Source organism: Mytilus galloprovincialis, chromosome 2 (genome assembly GCF_965363235.1).
Source record: "Mytilus galloprovincialis chromosome 2, xbMytGall1.hap1.1, whole genome shotgun sequence".
Classification (NCBI taxonomy): Eukaryota; Metazoa; Mollusca; class Bivalvia; order Mytilida; family Mytilidae; genus Mytilus; species Mytilus galloprovincialis.
Window position 1 is genome coordinate 103,373,626 of NC_134839.1, and position 20,852 is coordinate 103,394,477.

The following is a 20,852-nucleotide window of genomic DNA, read 5'->3' on the forward strand; positions in this document are numbered from 1 at the left end:
TATAATAATGAATATCAGTATGAAAAGTAACGTATTTATATGGATATGCAGGAGCTAATTGAACAACAAGCAAAACTTAGTTGTCTCATTCTCAATTAAATGCTATGATATATTCAGATATTGATGAAATATTATTAATTGCAATATAAATTCCAATCAAGGTGAAACAACAGTAGGCGTACCCACTACACCTCCAATGCCACCAACACCAAGTATAACTGAACAGTCAACGACCATACCAGTGTCATCACAACCAACGACTACTGCAAGTACAACCACTGTTGGTACCTCACAGGCAACACCTACTTCAGGTACTACAGGCACTATCAGTACATCAGAGCCAACACCTACTCCAGGTACAACCACTGTCGGTACATCACAGCCTACACCTACTTCAGGTACAACCACTGTCGGCACATCACAGTCAACACCTACTCCAGGTACTACAACCAGTGTCAGTACATCACAGCCAACACCTACACAAGGTACTACAACCACTGTCGGTACATCACAGCCAACACCTACTCCAGGTACTACAACCACTATCGGTACATCACAGCCAACATCTACTCCAGGTACAACCACTGTCGGTACATCACAGCCAACACCTACTCCAGGTACTACAACCAGTGTCGGTACATCACAGCCAACACCTACTCCAGGTACAACCACTGTCGGAACATCACAGCCAACACCTACTCCAGGTACAACAACTGTTGGTACATCACAGCCAACACCTACTCCAGGTACAACAACCACTGTTGGTACATCACAACCAACACCTCCTCCAGGTACAACAACCACTGTTGGTACATCACAACCAACAACTACTCCAGGTACAACAACTGTTGGTACATCACAGCCAACACCTACTCCAGGTACAACAACCACTGTTGGTACATCACAACCAACACCTACACCAGGTACAACAACTGTTGGTACATCACAGCCAACACCTACTCTAGGTACAACAACCACTGTTGGTACATCACAACCAACACCTACTTCAGGCACTACGACTAGTGTCGGTACAACACAGCCAACACCTACTCTAGGTACAACAACCAGTGTCGGTACATCACAGCCAACACCTACTCCAGGTACTACAACAACTGTTGGTACATCACAGGCAACAACTACTCCAGGTACAACAACTGTTGGTACATCACAGCCAACACCTACTCCAGGTACAACAACCACTGTTGGTACATCACAACCAACACCTACTTCAGGCACTACGACTAGTGTCGGTACAACACAGCCAACACCTACTCTAGGTACAACAACCAGTGTCGGTACATCACAGCCAACACCTACTCCAGGTACTACAACTACTGTTGGTACATCACAGGCAACACCTACTCCAGGTACTACCACCACTGTCGGTACATCACAGTCTACACCTACTCCAGGTATAACAACCACTGTCGGTACAGCACAGCCAACACCTACTCCAGGTACAACAACCAGTGTCGGTACAGCACAGTCAACACCTACTCCAGGTACTACAACTACGGTCGGTACATCACAGCCAACACCTACTCCAGGTACTACAACTACTGTCGGTACAGCACAACCAACACCTACTCCAAGTACTACAGCCACTGTCAGTACATCACAGCCAACACCTACTCCAGGTACCTCAGAACAGCCTACAACCACTGTTGTTACATCACAGGCAACAACTTCGCCAGGTCTTACAGAGCAGCCTACAACATCAACATCAGCGCCAGTGTCTACTGCAGGTAACAACACATTAATTAATATGAAGTTAGGTTACAAATAAATTGTTTTGCCTGTCTGATAATCGTATCGGATTAGCTGATAAAAAAGAAAGACTGCAGTCATTAAATTTCATTAAAGCTTATTTTTATAAGAAGTATTTTTTTTCAGGAACAGTACAAAGTACTATCACAACACCACAAGGTTAGTTATTTTATCAATTTCTATAAAATATATATGTTTAACGATTTTGTTATTTTGACTACGGGTAAAAGACAAACTTATTTGCAAGGACAAAACATAGTAGCCGAAAGTTTCAAGAATGACAAATGCAATCCCTGTTTCAACATGTTTCCAAATCCACCATCGCCAAAAAAGAAATTTTATATAACTACGTCTATCAGTGTTCAAAATGTCAATACCTCAACAATAATTTACTAAACAACTGATATTCCTACAACTGTAGCGGTAACTTAATTCTTTTATCAATTGACAGCCTCTTGAATTAAAGAAGTTGTGTCTATATTCAGTCAAAAGAGAGATGAATATATATCAAGATCGAAGAAGGATCACGAAGGGTTGAAATTGACCCTACATTTTTAGTGTTTTTTTTAAATTGGGCCAAACAATTACAAATTTCAAATAGAAATACTTGTGATAATTCTATTAAAACTAAAATATACTTTTTTGGCATCTTCCTTTAACATTTTTGAAGCTATGACCCCTTAAATGTACATTATTTGTATTTAAGGTCAATTTTAGTAAATTTTGTCCCAAATTTTAATTTTTTTTGGCATAATTAAACTTATCAACGATCCAAATAAAGGCAACATTAGTATACCTCTGTTCAAAAAGTTTTTATATTGATGAATTCAATATCACATTTGGAATCTTTTAGATAAAAAACATTTTGGATCGTACGTGGCGGCCAAATTTTTCCTAAAGCTTTTAGGTCTGAAATTTGCCCAAAATCATCATATTTTGACAAAATGTCAAAAATGGGCCTATATTATAGTTCGTTTCTGTGTGTGTTACAATTTAACGTTGCGTCGTTTGTTTTCTCTTATTTTTGAGTGTAAATTGACATTGCGATAAGACGTGTCACGGTACTTGTCTATCCCAAATTCATGTATTTGGTTTTGATGTTATATTTGTTATTCTCGTGGGATTTTGTCTGAAGCTTGGTCCGTTTCTGTGTGTGTTAGTTACATTGTAGTGTTGTGTCGTTGTTTTAGTCTGTTACCTGGATTTTGTTTTTTGTCCATAGATTTATGAGTTTGAACAGCGGTATACTACTGTTGCCTTTATTTGGAGAATATTGTGTACTTTATTAGAAGAAATGATTTATTGAGCATTTAGATTTTTGAAATAGACCCAATTACGAACGAAATTGTGAACTTTTTGGTGTTTTATGATAAAGTTGATATTTTAGGCCATTTTGGGCCATAAGTGATCCTTGTTATATAAGCATTCGTGGTTTTAGTGTTTATTGGATGCTGCTTCTTGTTGATGTATCAAATATCCCCTCATATTTATGATTATAAAACCAATTTAGTTATTAAGATTAACAATTTGTCAATTGTGACATAGAAAAAATTGTTTAATTATTGTGTAACAATTTTCAGGTGTATGTACGAATCCCAAAACTTTCAAGTATGACAACAGAGATGACAAAGATCTTGAAATCAAAACAACTAATGGCAAAGTTGGCCAGGAATCAGCAAATGCATTTGAAGGATCATCAAGTAGCTGGACTCCAACTACTGGCGGTAGTAGTATAGAATATGTCGTAAATGGTAGAAATAATCCCGTTACATTTGTCGATATTGTGGTGAAACTCCAAAATATTGAGAGAATTACAGTGGAATTACTTGACTCAGAAGGAAAGGTTATCAGCACCCAAACAGTGAGTTTGTTTTCGTTAATTTGAAACTACTTTTCTAAGATTAAGTTTATTTGGTATTAATAATGGTAAGCTGACAAGTGATTATTGCTGTTAACAATGATAATAATGATATTTTATCTTTTATTTAAAAATATTTTTAAAAGTATCCTTAGTGAAAGAGTTGGTATTACTTTGCTTCATAAAAAGAATGGCCAACGTAGATACAAGAATCTTGTCTTAGGGAGGGATAAATCATACTTTGTAAAGAATCACTTTGATTCAAACAAAAAATTCTCTGAAACCGATATTATCAAGATGCTTGATTTCTTGATTGACAACATATTTGTAACGTTCGGAGGACGTGTTTTTCAAAAGACTGTCGGCATCCCAATGGGAACAAACTGTGCCCCTCTACTTGCCGACTTGTTTCTTTATTATTATGAGGCTGACTTCATGCAGGAACTTCTTAGAAAGAAAGATACGAAGTTAGCAATATCCTTTAACTCTACTTTCCGCTATATAGATTACGTTCTTTCACTAAACAATTCAAAATTTGGTGACTATGTGTAACGCATCTATCCCATCGAATTGGAGATAAAGGATACTACAGATACAGTTAAGTCGGCTTCATATCTTGACTTACATCTAGAAATTGACAATGAGGGTCGGTTGAAAACAAAACTTAACGACAAAAGAGATGATTTCAGCTTTCCAATTGTGAACTTTCCATTTCTAAGTAGCAACATTCCAGCAGCACCTGCATACGGGGTATATATCTCCCAATTGATACGATATTCCCGTGCTTGCATTTCCTATCATGATTTTCTTGATAGAGGGTTACTGCTCACAAGGAAGCTATTAAACCAAGAGTTCCAAATGGGGAAGTTTAAATCATCCCTTCGTAAATTTTACGGACGCCATCACGAGTTGGTTGACCGTTATGGAATAACCGTTTCACAAATGATATCGGATATGTTCCTTACGTCGTAAATACAACCCCCTTCCCTTTCATGAATGTGACCTACCGAATTAGACTATTTACCGGATTTGTAATCACATAAGCAAGACGACGGGTGCCACATGTGGAGCAGGATCTGCTTACCCTTCCGGAGCACCTGAGATCACCCCTAGTTTTTGGTGGGGTTCGTGTTGTTTATTCTTTAGTTTTCTATGTTGTGTCATGTGTACTATTGTTTTTCTGTTTGTCTTTTTCATTTTTAGCCATGGCGTTGTCAGTTTGTTTTAGATTTATGAGTTTGACTGTCCCTTTGGTATCTTTCGTCCCTCTTTTAGTGTCCGTACTTTACAATTGAAATGGAAGAAAATGTAAGATTTATAAAAGTAAAAATATTTGTCGCGTATATACATGCATTTTTTAAATTAAAAGTAAAGGAATTTAATTTTCATATTTTACAAACGTACATACATGAAGTCTCATTAACATGATACATGAATGATTTCAATTTGTAGCAAACATACCAAACGAAAGAAGTGCCAGAAACCTTCACATTGAATTTCAATATGACAGATGCAGACTCTATGCGCATCAATGTAACACCGATGGAAAACATTGTATCTACACCAAGCGTCTCAGATGTAAACTTCAGAGTCTGTTATGTACAAGGTACCTCTATAATAAACATTTGTCAATTTAAGAAACAAATTCTCGAAAATAACACGATAACAGTAGCAATCAGTAATTTGAACAATCCTTCCTTATTGACCGAAACATTTAAAGTTTTTTATGTACCAGATAACTGTATTTTAAAGTTAGATTTGGGAAACCACAGAGCTAACAAATGTTACTTTTACGCATCTGTACTCTATAAAAATGTGCCGTGTTTTATTTGACTTTTATGAAATAAACATGACCATAGACTTCAAAGATATTGAATACATTATCGTGACTTAGATTTAAAGGACACGTTTCAAGTATAATAGTTGAAAAAAAAATATAATAAGTTATCATAGACCTAATCATATAGTACAGAGATTTTACACAGTTCATGTTATATGATATTGAAATAACTACAAGGATGATGATTAAAACAACCAAAAAAGAATGGATTTTATACACAAAGCATTTTACTCTGGTATTAGTATGGTAATAAAAGTTTTCCATTGATAAATGTACATAAAGTTTTTACATAAATATACATAGTATAAATGTAGGAATAATCATGTTACATCTAAATTATTGAACTGTTTTGATAACGTTAAAGGAAAATATCTCTTTATTTCAGTTACCAGTGCAGCTTCAACAACTACAGGTTAGTTTTGAATGGCATGTTTTGTTAATTCAATGCTCAGACTATAATGGAACAAAACTTTTATTCTTCATGAAAGTAAAAACAATCTTTTTTTTTTTTTTAATTATGTGATTGACAGAATAGTAAGAAACTGAAAATAATATTTGTTATGACGACTAGCAATTAGCAGTGAAAGAAAGTGACATCTATAAATGAACTAAATCTGCATAGTCAAAATCGGTTAAAAAAATGGAAACACTCTACTATTATATATCTAAACTAGGGATGTCAAAAGATCAGAAATTTGATACTCGAATACATGGTCATAATCCTTGCCTGTACTCGAGTGTTCGGATAAATCTTTAGCGTCAAGCATAATTTTTCCTGAGAATTGATACTTTGGTTTGTTTCCTTTCATAAACCTAATTACAATACGATGACAACGCTGGCATTTTAATAAAAGACATTCATGCAGTTGCTTATATCAAACTGTATGACTACAAAAAATAATCCAATCCTTAATCCAATATGTTTTTTATTATGGTATCTCTTTTATGTATCTGAACAAAAAGAGAGATATAAACTGTTATGCTACTTCTTGGTCTTCTTCTTGTTTTCTGCTGCTTGTATTGCTTATATCAAGAATGTCATACCGCAGCATAATACATGACCGACTTTGTGTATTTTCAAAATGTTATTTTTTTCCAAGTACGATCGAAAAGAAACGTTATTTCCTCAACTTTTATTTTACAAATAAGAAAATCATACCTTAATTATATAATGATATATCGAATTATTATTTATGACAATTAGCAACAACCACAGTGACTACTGCCACCACGCTACCTCCACCTGCTCCACCAGTCACAACAACACCAACACCATCACAGTCAACACCTACTGTAGGTACCACACAACAATCTACAACCACTATTGGTACATCACAACCAACACCTACTCCAGGTACTTCAACCACTGTCGGTACATCACAGCCAACACCTCCAGGAACAACAACCACTGTCGGTACATCACAGCCAACACCCACACCAGGTACTTCAACCACTGTCGGTACATCACAGGCAACACCTACTCCAGGTACAACAACCACTGTCGGTACATCACAGGCAACACCTACTCCAGGAACGACAACCACCGTCGGTACATCACAGCCATCATCTACTCCAGGTACCACACGACAACCTACAACCACTGTAGGTACATCACAGCCAACACCTACTCCAGGTACAACCACTGTCGGTACATCACAGGAAACACCTACTCCAGGTACAACAACCACTGTCGGTACATCACAACCAACACCTACTCCAGGTACAGCCACTGTAGGTACATCACAGCCAACACCGACTCTAGGTACAACAACAACTGTTGGTACATCACAGCCAACACCTACTCCAGTTACAACAACCACTGTCGGTACATCACAGCCAACACCTACTCCAGGTACTACAACCACTGTCGGTACATCACAGCCAACACTTACTCCAGGTACTACAACCCCTGTCGGTACATCACAGCCAACACCCACTCCAGGTACTACACAACAACCTACAACAACTGTTGGTACATCACAGGCAACACCTACTTCAGGTACAACAACTACTGTCGGTACATCACAGCCAACACCTACTCCAGGTACTACAACCACTGTCAGTACATCACAGCCAACGCCTACTCCAGGTACAACAACCACTGTCGGTACATCACAGCCAACTTCTACTCCAAGTACAACAACAACTGTTGGTACATCACAGCCAACACCTACGCCAGGTACAACAACAATAGGTACATCCCAGCCAACACATACTCCAGGTACAACAACCACTGTTGGTACATCACAGCCAACAACTACTCAAGGTACAACCATTGTTGGTACCTCACAGCCAACACCTACTCCGGGTACTACACAACAACCTACAACCACTGTTGGTACATCACAGGCAACACCTACTCCAGGTACTACAACCACTGTCGGTACATCACAGCCAACACTTACTCCAGGTACAACAACAATTGTTGGAACATCACAGCCAACACCTACACCAGGTACAACAACAACTGTCAGTACATCACAGCCAACACCTACTCCAGGTTCCACAACCACTGTCGGTACATCACAACCAACACTTACTCCAAGTACAACCTCTGAAGGTACATCACAGCCAACACCGACTCCAGGTACAACAACAACTGTCGGTACATCACAGCCAACACTTACTCCAGGTACAACAACAATTGTTGGTACATCACAGCCAACACCTACACCAGGTACAACAACAACTGTCGGTACATCACAGCCAACACTTACTCCAGGTACAACCTCTGTAGGTACATCACAGCCAACACCGACTCCAGGAACAACAACAACTGTTGGTACATCACAGCAAACACCTACTCCAGTTACAACAACCACTGTCGGTACATCACAGCCAACACCTACTCCAGGTACTACAACCACTGTCGGTACTTCACAGCCAACACCTACTCCAGGTACTACAACCCCTGTCGGTACATCACAGCCAACACCTACTCCGGGTACTACAACCACTGTCGGTACATCACAGCCAACACCTACTCCAGGTACTACACAACAATCTACAACAACTGTTGGTACATCACAGGCAACACCTACTCCAGGTACAACAACTACTGTCGGTACATCACAGCCAACACCTACTCCAGGTACTACAACCACTGTCGGTACATCACAGCCAACGCCTACTCCAGGTACTACAACCACTGTCGGTACATCACAGCCAACTTCTACTCCAAGTACATCAACAACTGTCGGTACATCACAGCCAACACCTACGCCAGGTACAACAACTATAGGTACATCACAGCCAACACATACTCCAGGTACAACAACCACTGTTGGTACATCACAGCCAACAACTACTCAAGGTACAACCACTGTTGGTACCTCACAGCCAACACCTACTCCAGGTACCACACAACAACCAACAACCACTGTCAGTACATCACAGCAAACATCTACTCCGGGTACTACACAACAACCTACAACAACTATTGGTACATCACAGGCAACACCTACTCCAGGTACTACAACAACTGTCGGTACATCACAGCCAACTTCTACTCCAGGTACAACAACAGCTGTTGTTATATCACAGCCAACAACTGCTCAAGGTACCACACAACAACCAACAACCACTGTCAGTACATCACAGGCAACACCTTCTCCAGGTACAACAACCACTGTCAGTACATCACAGCCAACACCTACTCCAGGTACAACCACTGTTGGTACATCACAGCCAACACCTACTCCAGGTACAACAACAACTGTCGGTACATCACAGCCAACACCTACTCCAGGTACTACACAACAGTCTACAACCACTGCAGCAACACAGAAAACAACTGCTGTTGGTACAACTTCTGGAACAGGCCAAACAAATGTTGGAACTACAACTGTAGGCACAATGTCAACTGGTAATTATTTTTACTTTCCATTTTGTCCTACTAAATTTGTACTAGGATTAATTGGACATACGATCATTGATACTAATCATTATTGATCAAACAAACCACAAAATCACGATAAAACATGTATGAAGATACAAAATTATCATTTAGTTTTTTCTGTTTTCAAAGTTCAAAACTTAAAATCTTAATTAACATGGTGTTAACATCATCGATATGATGATTTGCAATAATGATTATAAATATGAAAAGTTACATATTTTCTGAATATGCAGTAGTTCATCGAAAAACAAGCAACACTTAGTTGTTTTATCGTCAATTAAACGCTGTCAAATATTAAGATATTGATTTCCTATAATTAATTGCAATACACATTCCAATCAAGGTGAAACAACAGTAGGCGTACCCACAACACCTCCAATGCCACCAACACCAAGTTTTACTCAACAGTCAACGACCATGGCGGTGTCCTCACAACCAACTACTATTCCAGGTACAACCACTGTTGGTACATCACAGGCAACACCTACTCCAGGTACAACAACCACTGTTGGTACATCGCAGCCAACATCTACTCCAGGTACAACAACCACTGTTGGTACATCACCTTCTCCAGGTACAACAACCTCTGTTGGTACATCACAGGCAACACCTACTCCAGGTACAACAACTTCTGTCGGTACATCACAGACAACAACTACCCGAGCTACAACCACTGTCGGTACATCACAGTCAACACCTACTCCAGGTATAACAACCACTGTTGGTACATCACAGCCAACACCTACTCCAGGTACAACAACCACTGTTGGTACATCACAGCCAACACCTACTCCAGGTACAACAACCACTGTAGGTACATCACAGCCAACACCTACTCCAGGTACAACAACCACTGTTGGTACATCACAGCCAACACCTACTCCAGGTACAACAACCACTGTTGGTACACCACAGCCAACACCTACTCCAGGTACAACAACCACTGGTGGTACATCACAGCCAACACCTACTCCAGGTACAACAACCACTGTTGGTACATCACAGCCAACACCTTCTCCAGGTACAACAACCTCTGTCGGTACATCACAGACAACACCTACTCCAGGTACAACAACCACTGTAGGTACATCACAGCCAACACCTACTCCAGGTACAACAACCACTGTCGGTACATCACAGCCAACACCTACTCCAGGTACTACAACAATTGTCAGAACATCACAGCCAACACCTACTCCAGGTACTACAACAATTGTCAGTACATCACAGGCAACACCTACTCCAGGTACAACAACCACTGTTGGTACATCACAGCCAACACCTACTCCAGGTACAACAACCACTGTCGGTACCTCACAGCCAACACCTACTCCAGGTACAACAACATCTGTCGGTACATCACAGCCAACACCTACTCCTGGTACAACAACTGTAGGTACATCACAGCCAACACTTACTCCAGGTACAACAACCGCTGTAGGTACATCACAGCCAACACTTACTCCAGGTACAACTACAACTGTCGGTACATCTCCAGGTACAACTACAACTGTCGGTACATCTCCAGGTACTACACAACAAACTACAACCCTATTCAGTACATTACAGACAACACCTACTACAGGTACTACACAACAGTCAACAAAATCAAAAGTATCACATCTTATATCTAAGTCAGATACCCCTATGCAGATCCTCAAACCTGAACTTAATACAGGAAAATTATTCTTAAACATTAAACTATCCTTTTAAATAACAGCGTATAATACTGTATTCATTAACAACCCACACAATTATCTGTTCTCCATTTAATTATCTGTAGGTACATTTACGGCTTCTGTAACTTTTTTCTATAATATTTATTTACACTCAAGATTAAGTATAAATGATACAAATATTCACTGTTGTAAAAGAATTTAACATTCTAGAAATAGATAAGCTGGGGGGAAAGATGATAATAAAATAAAATCAGGTAAGTTAAGTAAATGTAGAACAGCATTTAGTTCTATGATGTTTACGTGTATTGGAAACAATTGCTCTATACCTCTTGAGAGTTAAAGGTAAAATGGTAAAAGCAAGTTGCTTAGTTAACTTTGTCTCGCTGTATAAAGATTATAAAAACAATATGCCTACCTATGACAGAGGCACACATTTACACATCTGCAGTAATGATTAGTTTGATGCTCATTATCATGTTAAAATAGGGTAAATTTGCTTGATATAATTTGTTAAATTTGATTGTCATCAATATTGCTAAAAATGTTATAGACTCGAAAGCACCAATTCATCTATATAGCACATGCTCAACAAAATTGGTGTCAGATAATTTATATAAATGGTAAGAAAACTGGTACGACAACGGTTTAATTATCCATATCATTATAGTGTTTTGTTATACTTGATTTATATCAATCATTTTATTTCTTGTTTTTTTTTTTGATAGAACACTTGTTATAAACTACTACTACTAATTTTGATAATTCGCATAAGTTATCTTAGATGTTCTAAGTATCAGATGAATAAACAAATACTATTTTATTTAAGCACAAACTACAGCGTCAACTCCAAGCACAGAAAAACCAAACGTATGCACAGATGTTGAAGGTATGACAAATCCATCTCTCACACCAGACATCAAAGTAAACGAACAAACAGATGTTGAAGATATCCGTCCTGGTGGGAAGATGTTGTCAATAAAGGAAAGCCAAGCAAATATCGAAATAAATCTTGGGAAATCTACTCAGCTTGGATCTATAAAATTTGTAAAACCTGACGAAAGTAATATTAAAACATTCACTGTTTTACTGGTAAAGATTGATGGTGAAAGTCCAGAGCCATATTTAGGTGGAAAGGTATGGGTTTATTCAATTTCAATAATGTGAAATAGTGTTCTCTTATATAAGTCGTCTTTATATTTTGCATTATTATTTTTTTCTGTCCGAAATAAATTTTTTAAACAATTTTTTTGTAAATTCATTGTTTAGGTTTGGAAAAATGAAATTCTTATCAATGCTTGGATAGATTTTAAGATGCCAAACTATTGTGGCTTTGTTCTTGATAGTAATATGTATATACTGTCTGAATCTGAATGTCTTATCCAAAATCGTTGAACAATTCCCTATTATGAGTTTTGTTTGACCGTTGAAGTATTTTAAAAGGTTTACTGAACCTTAGCATAGATAATTTTTGTGTATTCAGAAACATGTGGTTTTGTTGATACATATGATATAGTAGTTTTGCAAAGGTCTGCATATAAATATAAAATTATGTAATTTTTACTCTGTTGAAATTCGTACGTACAAAATGAATCAACAAAAATATGTTCCCAATATAAAATAATGAGTTGTGCTTTTTTTCGGACAAGGATAAAATTCTCATGTAACGGCGTTGATATGTTTAAATGATCGACTTGAAAACTAAGCTCGATAAAACCCAAATTTAAGGTGTCATAAAGTTGTTTTCTTTGATTAATCACCAAACCCGGATATAACTTGATAAGTTCAGGTCAAACATTTCAACGTTGGTCCATTCATTGTGACTTCAGTGATTTGTCTGGGTCAAGGTTAATAAGGCCAGGTCAACGTATTTGGCATGACGAAGCTGTGATATGCAATTCTATGAAGAGCAGAGCAGAGTGACACAGTCAGTGGAAACAATGATTAAGATTCATATAAACATTCATTCATGAACAATGACTCATTTTTGTGGCAATCCAATTTGTAGGCCCCACATACGATAGTAGAGGGGCTTTATGTTTTCTGTTCTGTGACTCGTCCGTCCGTCTATTCGTCCCGCTCCAGGTTAAAGTTTTTTGGTCAAGGTAGTTTTTGATGAAGATGAAGTCCAATCAACTTGAAACTTAGTAAATATGTTCCCCATGATATGATTTTTCCAATATTATGCCAAATTAAAGTTTTGATCCCAATTTCATGGTCCACTGAACGTAGAAAATGATGTTTAGGTTAAAGTTTTTGGTCAAGGTAGTTTATGATAAAGTTGAAGTCACATAAATTTGAAACTTAGTACACATGTTCACTATGATATGATCTTTCTAATTTTAATTCCAATATAAATTTTGAACCTCAATTTCACGGTCCACTGAACATGGAAAATGATAGTGTGAGTGGGGCATCCGTGTACTATGGACACATTCTTGTTTTAAATATTATTTTATAAAATGATAAACATAAACAAAACTTGTCTTTCGCTTCCGTGAAATACATTTAATTATCATATTTATACATGTTATAAGATATACACACAATGAAATCGTAAACTTTATCTATATCCATTGCATTTCCAACATTTATAAGCTATACAAAGTTTTTTCTATAAACATGGGCTTTTTTATGCGTTGGTATCTCTCTTGTCATTATTGGATTTCAATATGATTTAAACCTAATTGTTTGATTTTTAAGGTATATCAGGGAGATGAACTAGTGACTTTTGAAATGGACACGTTTGCAGTCAAAGTGGTTGTCAGTGTTATTGATAAAGTAGATAGTAATCTTGACTACTCATTGGAAGTAGAATTACGAGCTTGTTTCATGACAGGTAAGACATATATTATTAAAGATACCAGGTATATAACTATGTCAACACCCGTTTAGTATACACAAGACTTATCAAAAACATTTGAAAAAGTCAATGTAACTTCTCGACTGCACACATGCAGTACACAATTTAGCTCCTAGCGGAAACACTTTGTTCATAACAAACTTCAAAGTCTTGTTTTGGTTTTAATGTAATTTTGAGATCGCTTTTATTAATTTCTTAAATACTTATTTCTATCTTTTTACTTTCAGTGTTAACAACTTAAAATTTCTCATTTATTCAAGAAACAAAAAAAAGTTATTTATCACGTGTCATATTTCAGTAATATTAATTATTATGATTGACTGAAAGCAAATACACGAAGAAAGGTAATTTTAGTTTGTCACTAATGTTTGACAATTATCATACTTATAATGCATCCTTTCTCTTGTCAGGAATCCTGCGGGTTTGTTTTTTTGCTCTCAATCTGTTGTTGTAAATTTTTGACTTTTTTTAGGGTCAGGCAAGTTACAGCATAACACATACTTGTTTGATGATTATCATTCGTTAAAAGAGGTGTTACTCCATTTTTCCTTATATGCATATGTATAGATACTTGAATAGGTTGCGGTTTACTATTTAGCAACGATTATTTATCCAGATAAGTTGATTGCAATAAGGTTAAAACATATATTGTCCTTCATTAAAACTATTTACCGTTTTTGTGTACAATTACCACCGTGTATCATCGGACAGCGGATATAGGTACTAACCAAGCGGGCGTGAGCGATTTTGATCTTACACGGTAACGAAAATCTTTGTTTTGTTCACATAATATCAATGTGTACTTCAATCTAAACATAATTGCTATTTTAAGAAATGATTTGGTCGTAGGCTGATGGTTAGAGATGTCTCATTATTTTCCCAAAACAAGAGGGATTACTAAAACATTGTAAAAGCATGTGCAAATACTTGTCAAAGAAGTTGGCCCTCGTCTCATCCGATATAATTCTATATTCATTGCAACTCTTTTTCTGATAGAAGGTCAATGTGTGTGTGTAATAAGTATAGCTGTTTCAATAATTGGCATTGAAATCTTTCATACATATGTTATTTTTCGATATTTTATCCCTAAAAAAGTTTTGTGTACGGTGTTTAGCTGACCACATAAATCCTTATGTACGGTGTATAGTTATGTTGTTGTACACCGTACACAAAAACATTATTTTTATACTCGTTTATTACCCAAAATGTTTCAAGGAATGAGTAATCACAGGTAGGTTTATGATTGGTAATTATTACTTTTGCCCTGTATTAGGTTTCTTTCAGATAAAACATGTAAATGTCTCAACAACTGTATCGAAATTGAAAGTTGGTGTTGACATTCACAACTATTTGCGCTTGTACAAGTTAATTGTTCTTATTAGAATATCAAATTTGTTTTATGAATAGGAAAAAATCGAGGAAAAAATTATTTGGGAGCAGGAATTTCAAATGTTGAGAAATGTACATTGAATATTGATCAAGCAAAACAAAGATTTTCGTTACCGTATAAGGTCAAAATCTATCATGCCCGCTTGCTTAGTACCTATATCCGGTGTACTGATGATACACGGTGATTACTGATAGACATGATTCATATGTAATTTGATATAAAAAAAAAGATATATGTATTTACCTAAGGTACTACTATACAATCCACGACTGAATTACTGACGACAACAGCTACAACTCAAACTACACCAGGTATTACAACTCAAACTACACAAGGAATTACAACTACATATGGTGTCACACAAACAGGTAAGACTTCTATCAGAAGATAAACAGTAAATATATTACAAAAATTGAATTATTTATATCCTTAATGTGTACGTTGGTAAATGGAATGCTTAATTAGGCAACAGTGGTATACCGCTGTTCGAAATTCATGAATCGTTTGAGAAAAATACAAATCCGGGTTACAAACTTAAACTGAGGAAAACACACCAAATAGAAGAAGAGAACTACGACACAACAGAAATACAATACTAAAGTGTAACACATACAGAAACGAACTATAATAATGGCCAGTTTCCTGACTGACGGGCCATTTTAAGAAAAAAATGGTGGGTTGAACCTGGTTTTGTGGCTAGTCAAATCTTAAAAAAATGTGATCTTTCACTTATGAATAGGATAGGAGAAAAACTTGGTGCTCAATTCATTTGTTTCCTAAACCTCGACCTTTACCACATGAGTGTGAGCTAAAATTACATGTAAATGATTGGAGAAAAACTGGGTGCTCAATTCATTTGTTTCCTAAACCTCAATATCCACCACAGAAGTGTGAGCTGAAGTTACATGTAGTTGATAGGAGAAAAACTGGGTGCTCAATTCATTTGATTCCAAAACCACGATCTCCCCAACAGAAGTGTGAGCTGAAGTTACATGTAGTTGGTAGGAGGAAGACTGGGTGCTACATTAATTTATTTCCAAAACCTACAACTCCACCACAGGAATGTGATCTAAGATTACATGTAGATAATAGAATGCAAAAGTGCAAATATTAATTTTATTCAATTCTTGCATTTTATTGAACATTGTATTTTCCTTTTTAGAAACAGTACCTAGCACTACTACACCAAAAATAGGTAAGTTAATTTTATCTAAAAATTATTGTTTTTGTTTTTATAATTTATCCTTCAATAAGCTACTTGCAGAGATCATGCTTTGAACATATGAATATACAGTTTGAGAAATAAAGACATTTTGAATGTTATACAAAGTAATACAATATCAATTAAACGACAATATGTAATCAAATAATTATTACTATTACAATGTTAGGTAATTAACCTCCATTACTTGTTAATGTCCGCATCACTATGACGCTACTTTTTTTCAAATTGAGAGTTTAGCTGCGTCAGCAGGATAATCGTCTGTTGTATCACCCCTATTGGATCCATACTCAGTCATAATACCCCAGTTGGAAATAAAAACACTCGGTTAAATAGACAAAAAAAAACTGTATCGTACCATAGATTCGTGAAGGTAAATGTAACACTTTAATTTGAAATTATCAATGTACTTTAATGATGTCTTTAATTTGTATAATTAGATCAGAAAAAAACATCGATTTGTTGCCTGAAGGCCTATAAAAAAACAAACCGCTTTAACATTTTAATTTCCCTTAAAGTTGGCTACTGAAATTTCTGTGTTTTTCTACAAAACTATACAATCAACTACTTGGCCAAACACGTTTTTAACCCTGTGCAAATCCTTAGCAGTCTGTATAGTTTAAAGTCCTAGAATTTTATGGATGTGTTAATAAGATGTATTCGTAATATGTATTCCTTCTATTGATAATAACTACGCTTGATCACTTTAAAAATTGAATCACAATTGCTTATAACTAGAGCGGGGTCCACTCTCAAGGATTCAACTTCTACTATCTAGATTATGTCAAAAATTGTATTCCTTAATAGATGTATAACCTAATCCCTATTGTTGACATTTTACCTGTTTATCATTTAGGAGTATGTGAAAATCCCAAAACTTTCAAATATGAAAACAGAGATGACAAAGATCTTGAAATCAACACCACTAATGGCAAAGTTGGCCAGGAATCAGTGAATGCATTTGAAGGATCATCAAGTAGCTGGACTCCAACTACTGGCGGTAGTAGTATAGAATATGTCGTCAATGGTAGAAATAATCCCGTTACATTTGTCGATATTGTGGTGAAACTCCAAAATATTGAGAGGATTACAGTGGAATTACTTGACTCAGAAGGAAAGGTTATTAGCACCAAAATAGTAAGTTTGTTTTCGTTAATTTGAAACTACTTTCTAAAATTAAGTATATTTGGTATTAATAATGGTAAGCTGACAAGTGATTATTGTTGATCAAATAACAATGATATTTTATCTTTTATTTAAAATGATTTTGAGAAGTGTCTTTACTGTCCTTACTTTACAATGAAATTGGAAGAAAATGTAAGATTTATAAAACTAAAAATATTTGTCGCGTATATACATGCATTTAAAAAAATTAAAACTAAAGGTATTTAGTTTTCATATGTTACAAACGTACATACATGCAGTATTATTTACATGATACATAAATGATTTCAATTTGTAGCAAACATACCAAACGAAAGAAGTGCCAGAAACCTTCACATTGAATTTCAATATGACAGATGCAGACTCTATGCGCATCAATGTAACACCGATGGAAAACATTGTATCTACACCAAGCGTCTCAGATGTAAAATTCAGAGTCTGTTATGTACCAAGTACAAGTAAGTCTAATATAAATATTTCTAATTTAAGAAAAAAAAATAACAAAAAAAAAGGATAACAGCAGCAATCAGTAATTTGAACACATCCTTCCTTAATAATCGAAATATTTAAAGTTTTTTTATATATCAGATAATTGTATTTTGGAGTTAGATTTAGGAAAACACAGAGCTTACAAACATAACTTTTACGCATCTGCACTCTAGAAAGATGTACCGGGTTTTATTTGACTTTTATGAAATAAATATGATAATAGACTTCTAAGGTATTGTATACATTATCGTGACATTAGGTTTAAAAGACACGTTTCAAATATAATAGTTAAAAAAATGCAAGTTACCTTTGACCTAAGCATATAGTACAGAGATTTTACACAGTTCATATTATATGATATTGAAATCACTACAAGTATGATGATCAAAACAACCAAAAAAGAAGGGAAATTATACACAAAACATTTTACCCTTGTATCAGTATGGTAATCAAAATTTTCTATTGATAAAGAAAAATGTCTCTCTATTTCAGTGACCAGTGCAGCTTCAACAACTACAGGTCAGTTTTGAATTGCAAGTTTTATTAATTCATGTTCAGATTATAATGGAACACATTTTGTTTTTCTTCATGAAAGTAAAATAATCTTTGGTTTTTTTATTTATGTGATTGACATAATAGTAAGAGATTGAAAATAATATTTGTTGTGAAGACTAACAGTGAAAGAAAGTGACATCAGTAAATGAACTAAATCAAAATTGTCTAAAATATTGGAAACACTCTTCTATTATATATAAAAACTACGGAAGGTCAAAAGCTCAGAAATTAAATACTCGAATACATGGTCATGATACTTGCCTGTACTCGAGTGTTCGGATAAACTTTAGCGAAAAGAATGATTTTTCCTGGGATATGGTATTTTGGTTTGTTTCCTTTCATAAACCTTATTACAATATGTTGACAACGCTTGGCATTTTAACTAAAGACATTCATGTAGTTGCATAAATCAAACTGTATGACTACAAAATATAACTTAATCCTTAATCTAATAATTGGTTTATTATGGTATCTCTTCTATTTATCTGAACAAAAAGAGATACATAAACTGTTATGCTATTTCTTAGTCTTCTTCTTGTTTTCTGCTGCTTGTATTGCTTATATCAATAATTTACTACAGCAGCATTAGAAATGACCGAGTTTGTGTATTTTTACAATGTCATTTTCTACATGTATGATCGAAAAGAAACGTTATTTCCACAACTTTAATGTTACTAATAAGAAAATCATAACTGAATTATATAGTGATATTATGTCGAATTATTATTTATGATAATTAGCAAAAACAACAGTGACAGCTGCCACCACTACTGCTACTGCAACCACTCCACCTCCACCTGCTCCACCAGTCACAACAACACCAACAACATCACAATCAACACCTACTGTAGGTACCACACTACAATCTACAACAACTGTCGGTACATCACAGCCAACACCTACTCAAGGTACAACAACATCTGTAGGTACATCACAGCCAACACCTACTCCAGGTACTACAACCACTGTCGGTACAACACCTACTCAAGGTACAGCAACCTCTGTCGGTACATCACAGCCAACATCTACACCAGGTACTACAACAACTGTCGGTACATCACAGCCAACACCTACTCCAAGAACGACAACCACCGTCGGTACATCACAGCAAACATCTACTCCAGGTACCACACAACAACCTACAACCACCGAAGGTACATCACAGCCAACACCTACTCCAGGTACAACCACTGTTGGTACATCACATCCAACACCTACACCAGGTACTACAACCACTGTCGGTACAACACAGGTAACACCTACTCCAGGTACTACACAACAGCCTACAACCACTGTAGGTACATCACAGCCAACACCTACTCCAGGTACAACCACTGTTGGTACATCACATACAACACCTACTCCAGGTACTACAACCAATGTCGGTACATCACAACCAACACCTACTCCAGGTACCACACAACAGCCTACAACCAGTGTTGGTACATCAGAGCCAACACCTACTCCACATATTACAACCACTGCCGGTACCCCACAGGCAACACCTACTCCAGGTACCACACAACAGTCTACAACCACTGTCGGTACATCACAGGCAACACCTACTCCAGGTGCTACAACCACTGTCGGTACATCACAGCCAACACCCACTCCAGGTACTACCACAACTGTCGGTACATCACAGCCAACACCTACTCCAGGTACTACAACCACTGTCGGTACATCACAGCCAACACCTACTCCAGGTACTACAACAACTGTCCGTACATCACAGCCAACACCTACTCAAGGTACAACAACCTCTGTCGGTACATCACAGCCAACACCTACTCCAGGTACTACAACAACTGTCGGTACATCACAGCCAACACCTACTCCAGGTACTACAGAACAGTCTACAACAACTGCTGTTAGTACAACTTCTGGAACAGGCCAAACTAATGTTGGGACTACAACTGTTGGCACTATGTCAACTGGTAATTATTTTACACCTGCTAATGTGTCCTACTAAATTTGTACTATGATTAATTGGCCGTACGATCATCAATACTAATCAATATTTATCAAACACACCAAAACATCACGATAAAACATGTATGAAGATACAAAATTATCATTTAACATGGTGTTAACGTCATCGAAATGATGAAATACAATAATGATTATAAA

At 36.4% G+C, this 20,852-nt stretch overlaps 1 protein-coding gene across 1 annotated transcript in view; it reads left to right on the top strand.

The window, feature by feature from the left end:
* The window catches only part of LOC143065198 (uncharacterized), a 280,683-nt gene that overhangs the window by 224,252 nt on the left and 35,579 nt on the right, over nucleotides 1–20,852 (top strand). The window contains exons 53-67 of the mRNA XM_076238619.1: nucleotides 162–1,745; nucleotides 1,894–1,926; nucleotides 3,348–3,628; nucleotides 5,078–5,231; nucleotides 5,851–5,877; nucleotides 6,670–9,330; nucleotides 9,707–10,948; nucleotides 11,869–12,176; nucleotides 13,743–13,878; nucleotides 15,541–15,660; nucleotides 16,455–16,487; nucleotides 17,371–17,651; nucleotides 17,977–18,136; nucleotides 18,660–18,686; nucleotides 19,463–20,659. Coding sequence (XP_076094734.1) covers nucleotides 162–1,745; nucleotides 1,894–1,926; nucleotides 3,348–3,628; nucleotides 5,078–5,231; nucleotides 5,851–5,877; nucleotides 6,670–9,330; nucleotides 9,707–10,948; nucleotides 11,869–12,176; nucleotides 13,743–13,878; nucleotides 15,541–15,660; nucleotides 16,455–16,487; nucleotides 17,371–17,651; nucleotides 17,977–18,136; nucleotides 18,660–18,686; nucleotides 19,463–20,659 — 8,244 coding nt within the window. The remainder of the gene's footprint in view (nucleotides 1–161; nucleotides 1,746–1,893; nucleotides 1,927–3,347; nucleotides 3,629–5,077; nucleotides 5,232–5,850; nucleotides 5,878–6,669; nucleotides 9,331–9,706; nucleotides 10,949–11,868; nucleotides 12,177–13,742; nucleotides 13,879–15,540; nucleotides 15,661–16,454; nucleotides 16,488–17,370; nucleotides 17,652–17,976; nucleotides 18,137–18,659; nucleotides 18,687–19,462; nucleotides 20,660–20,852) is intronic.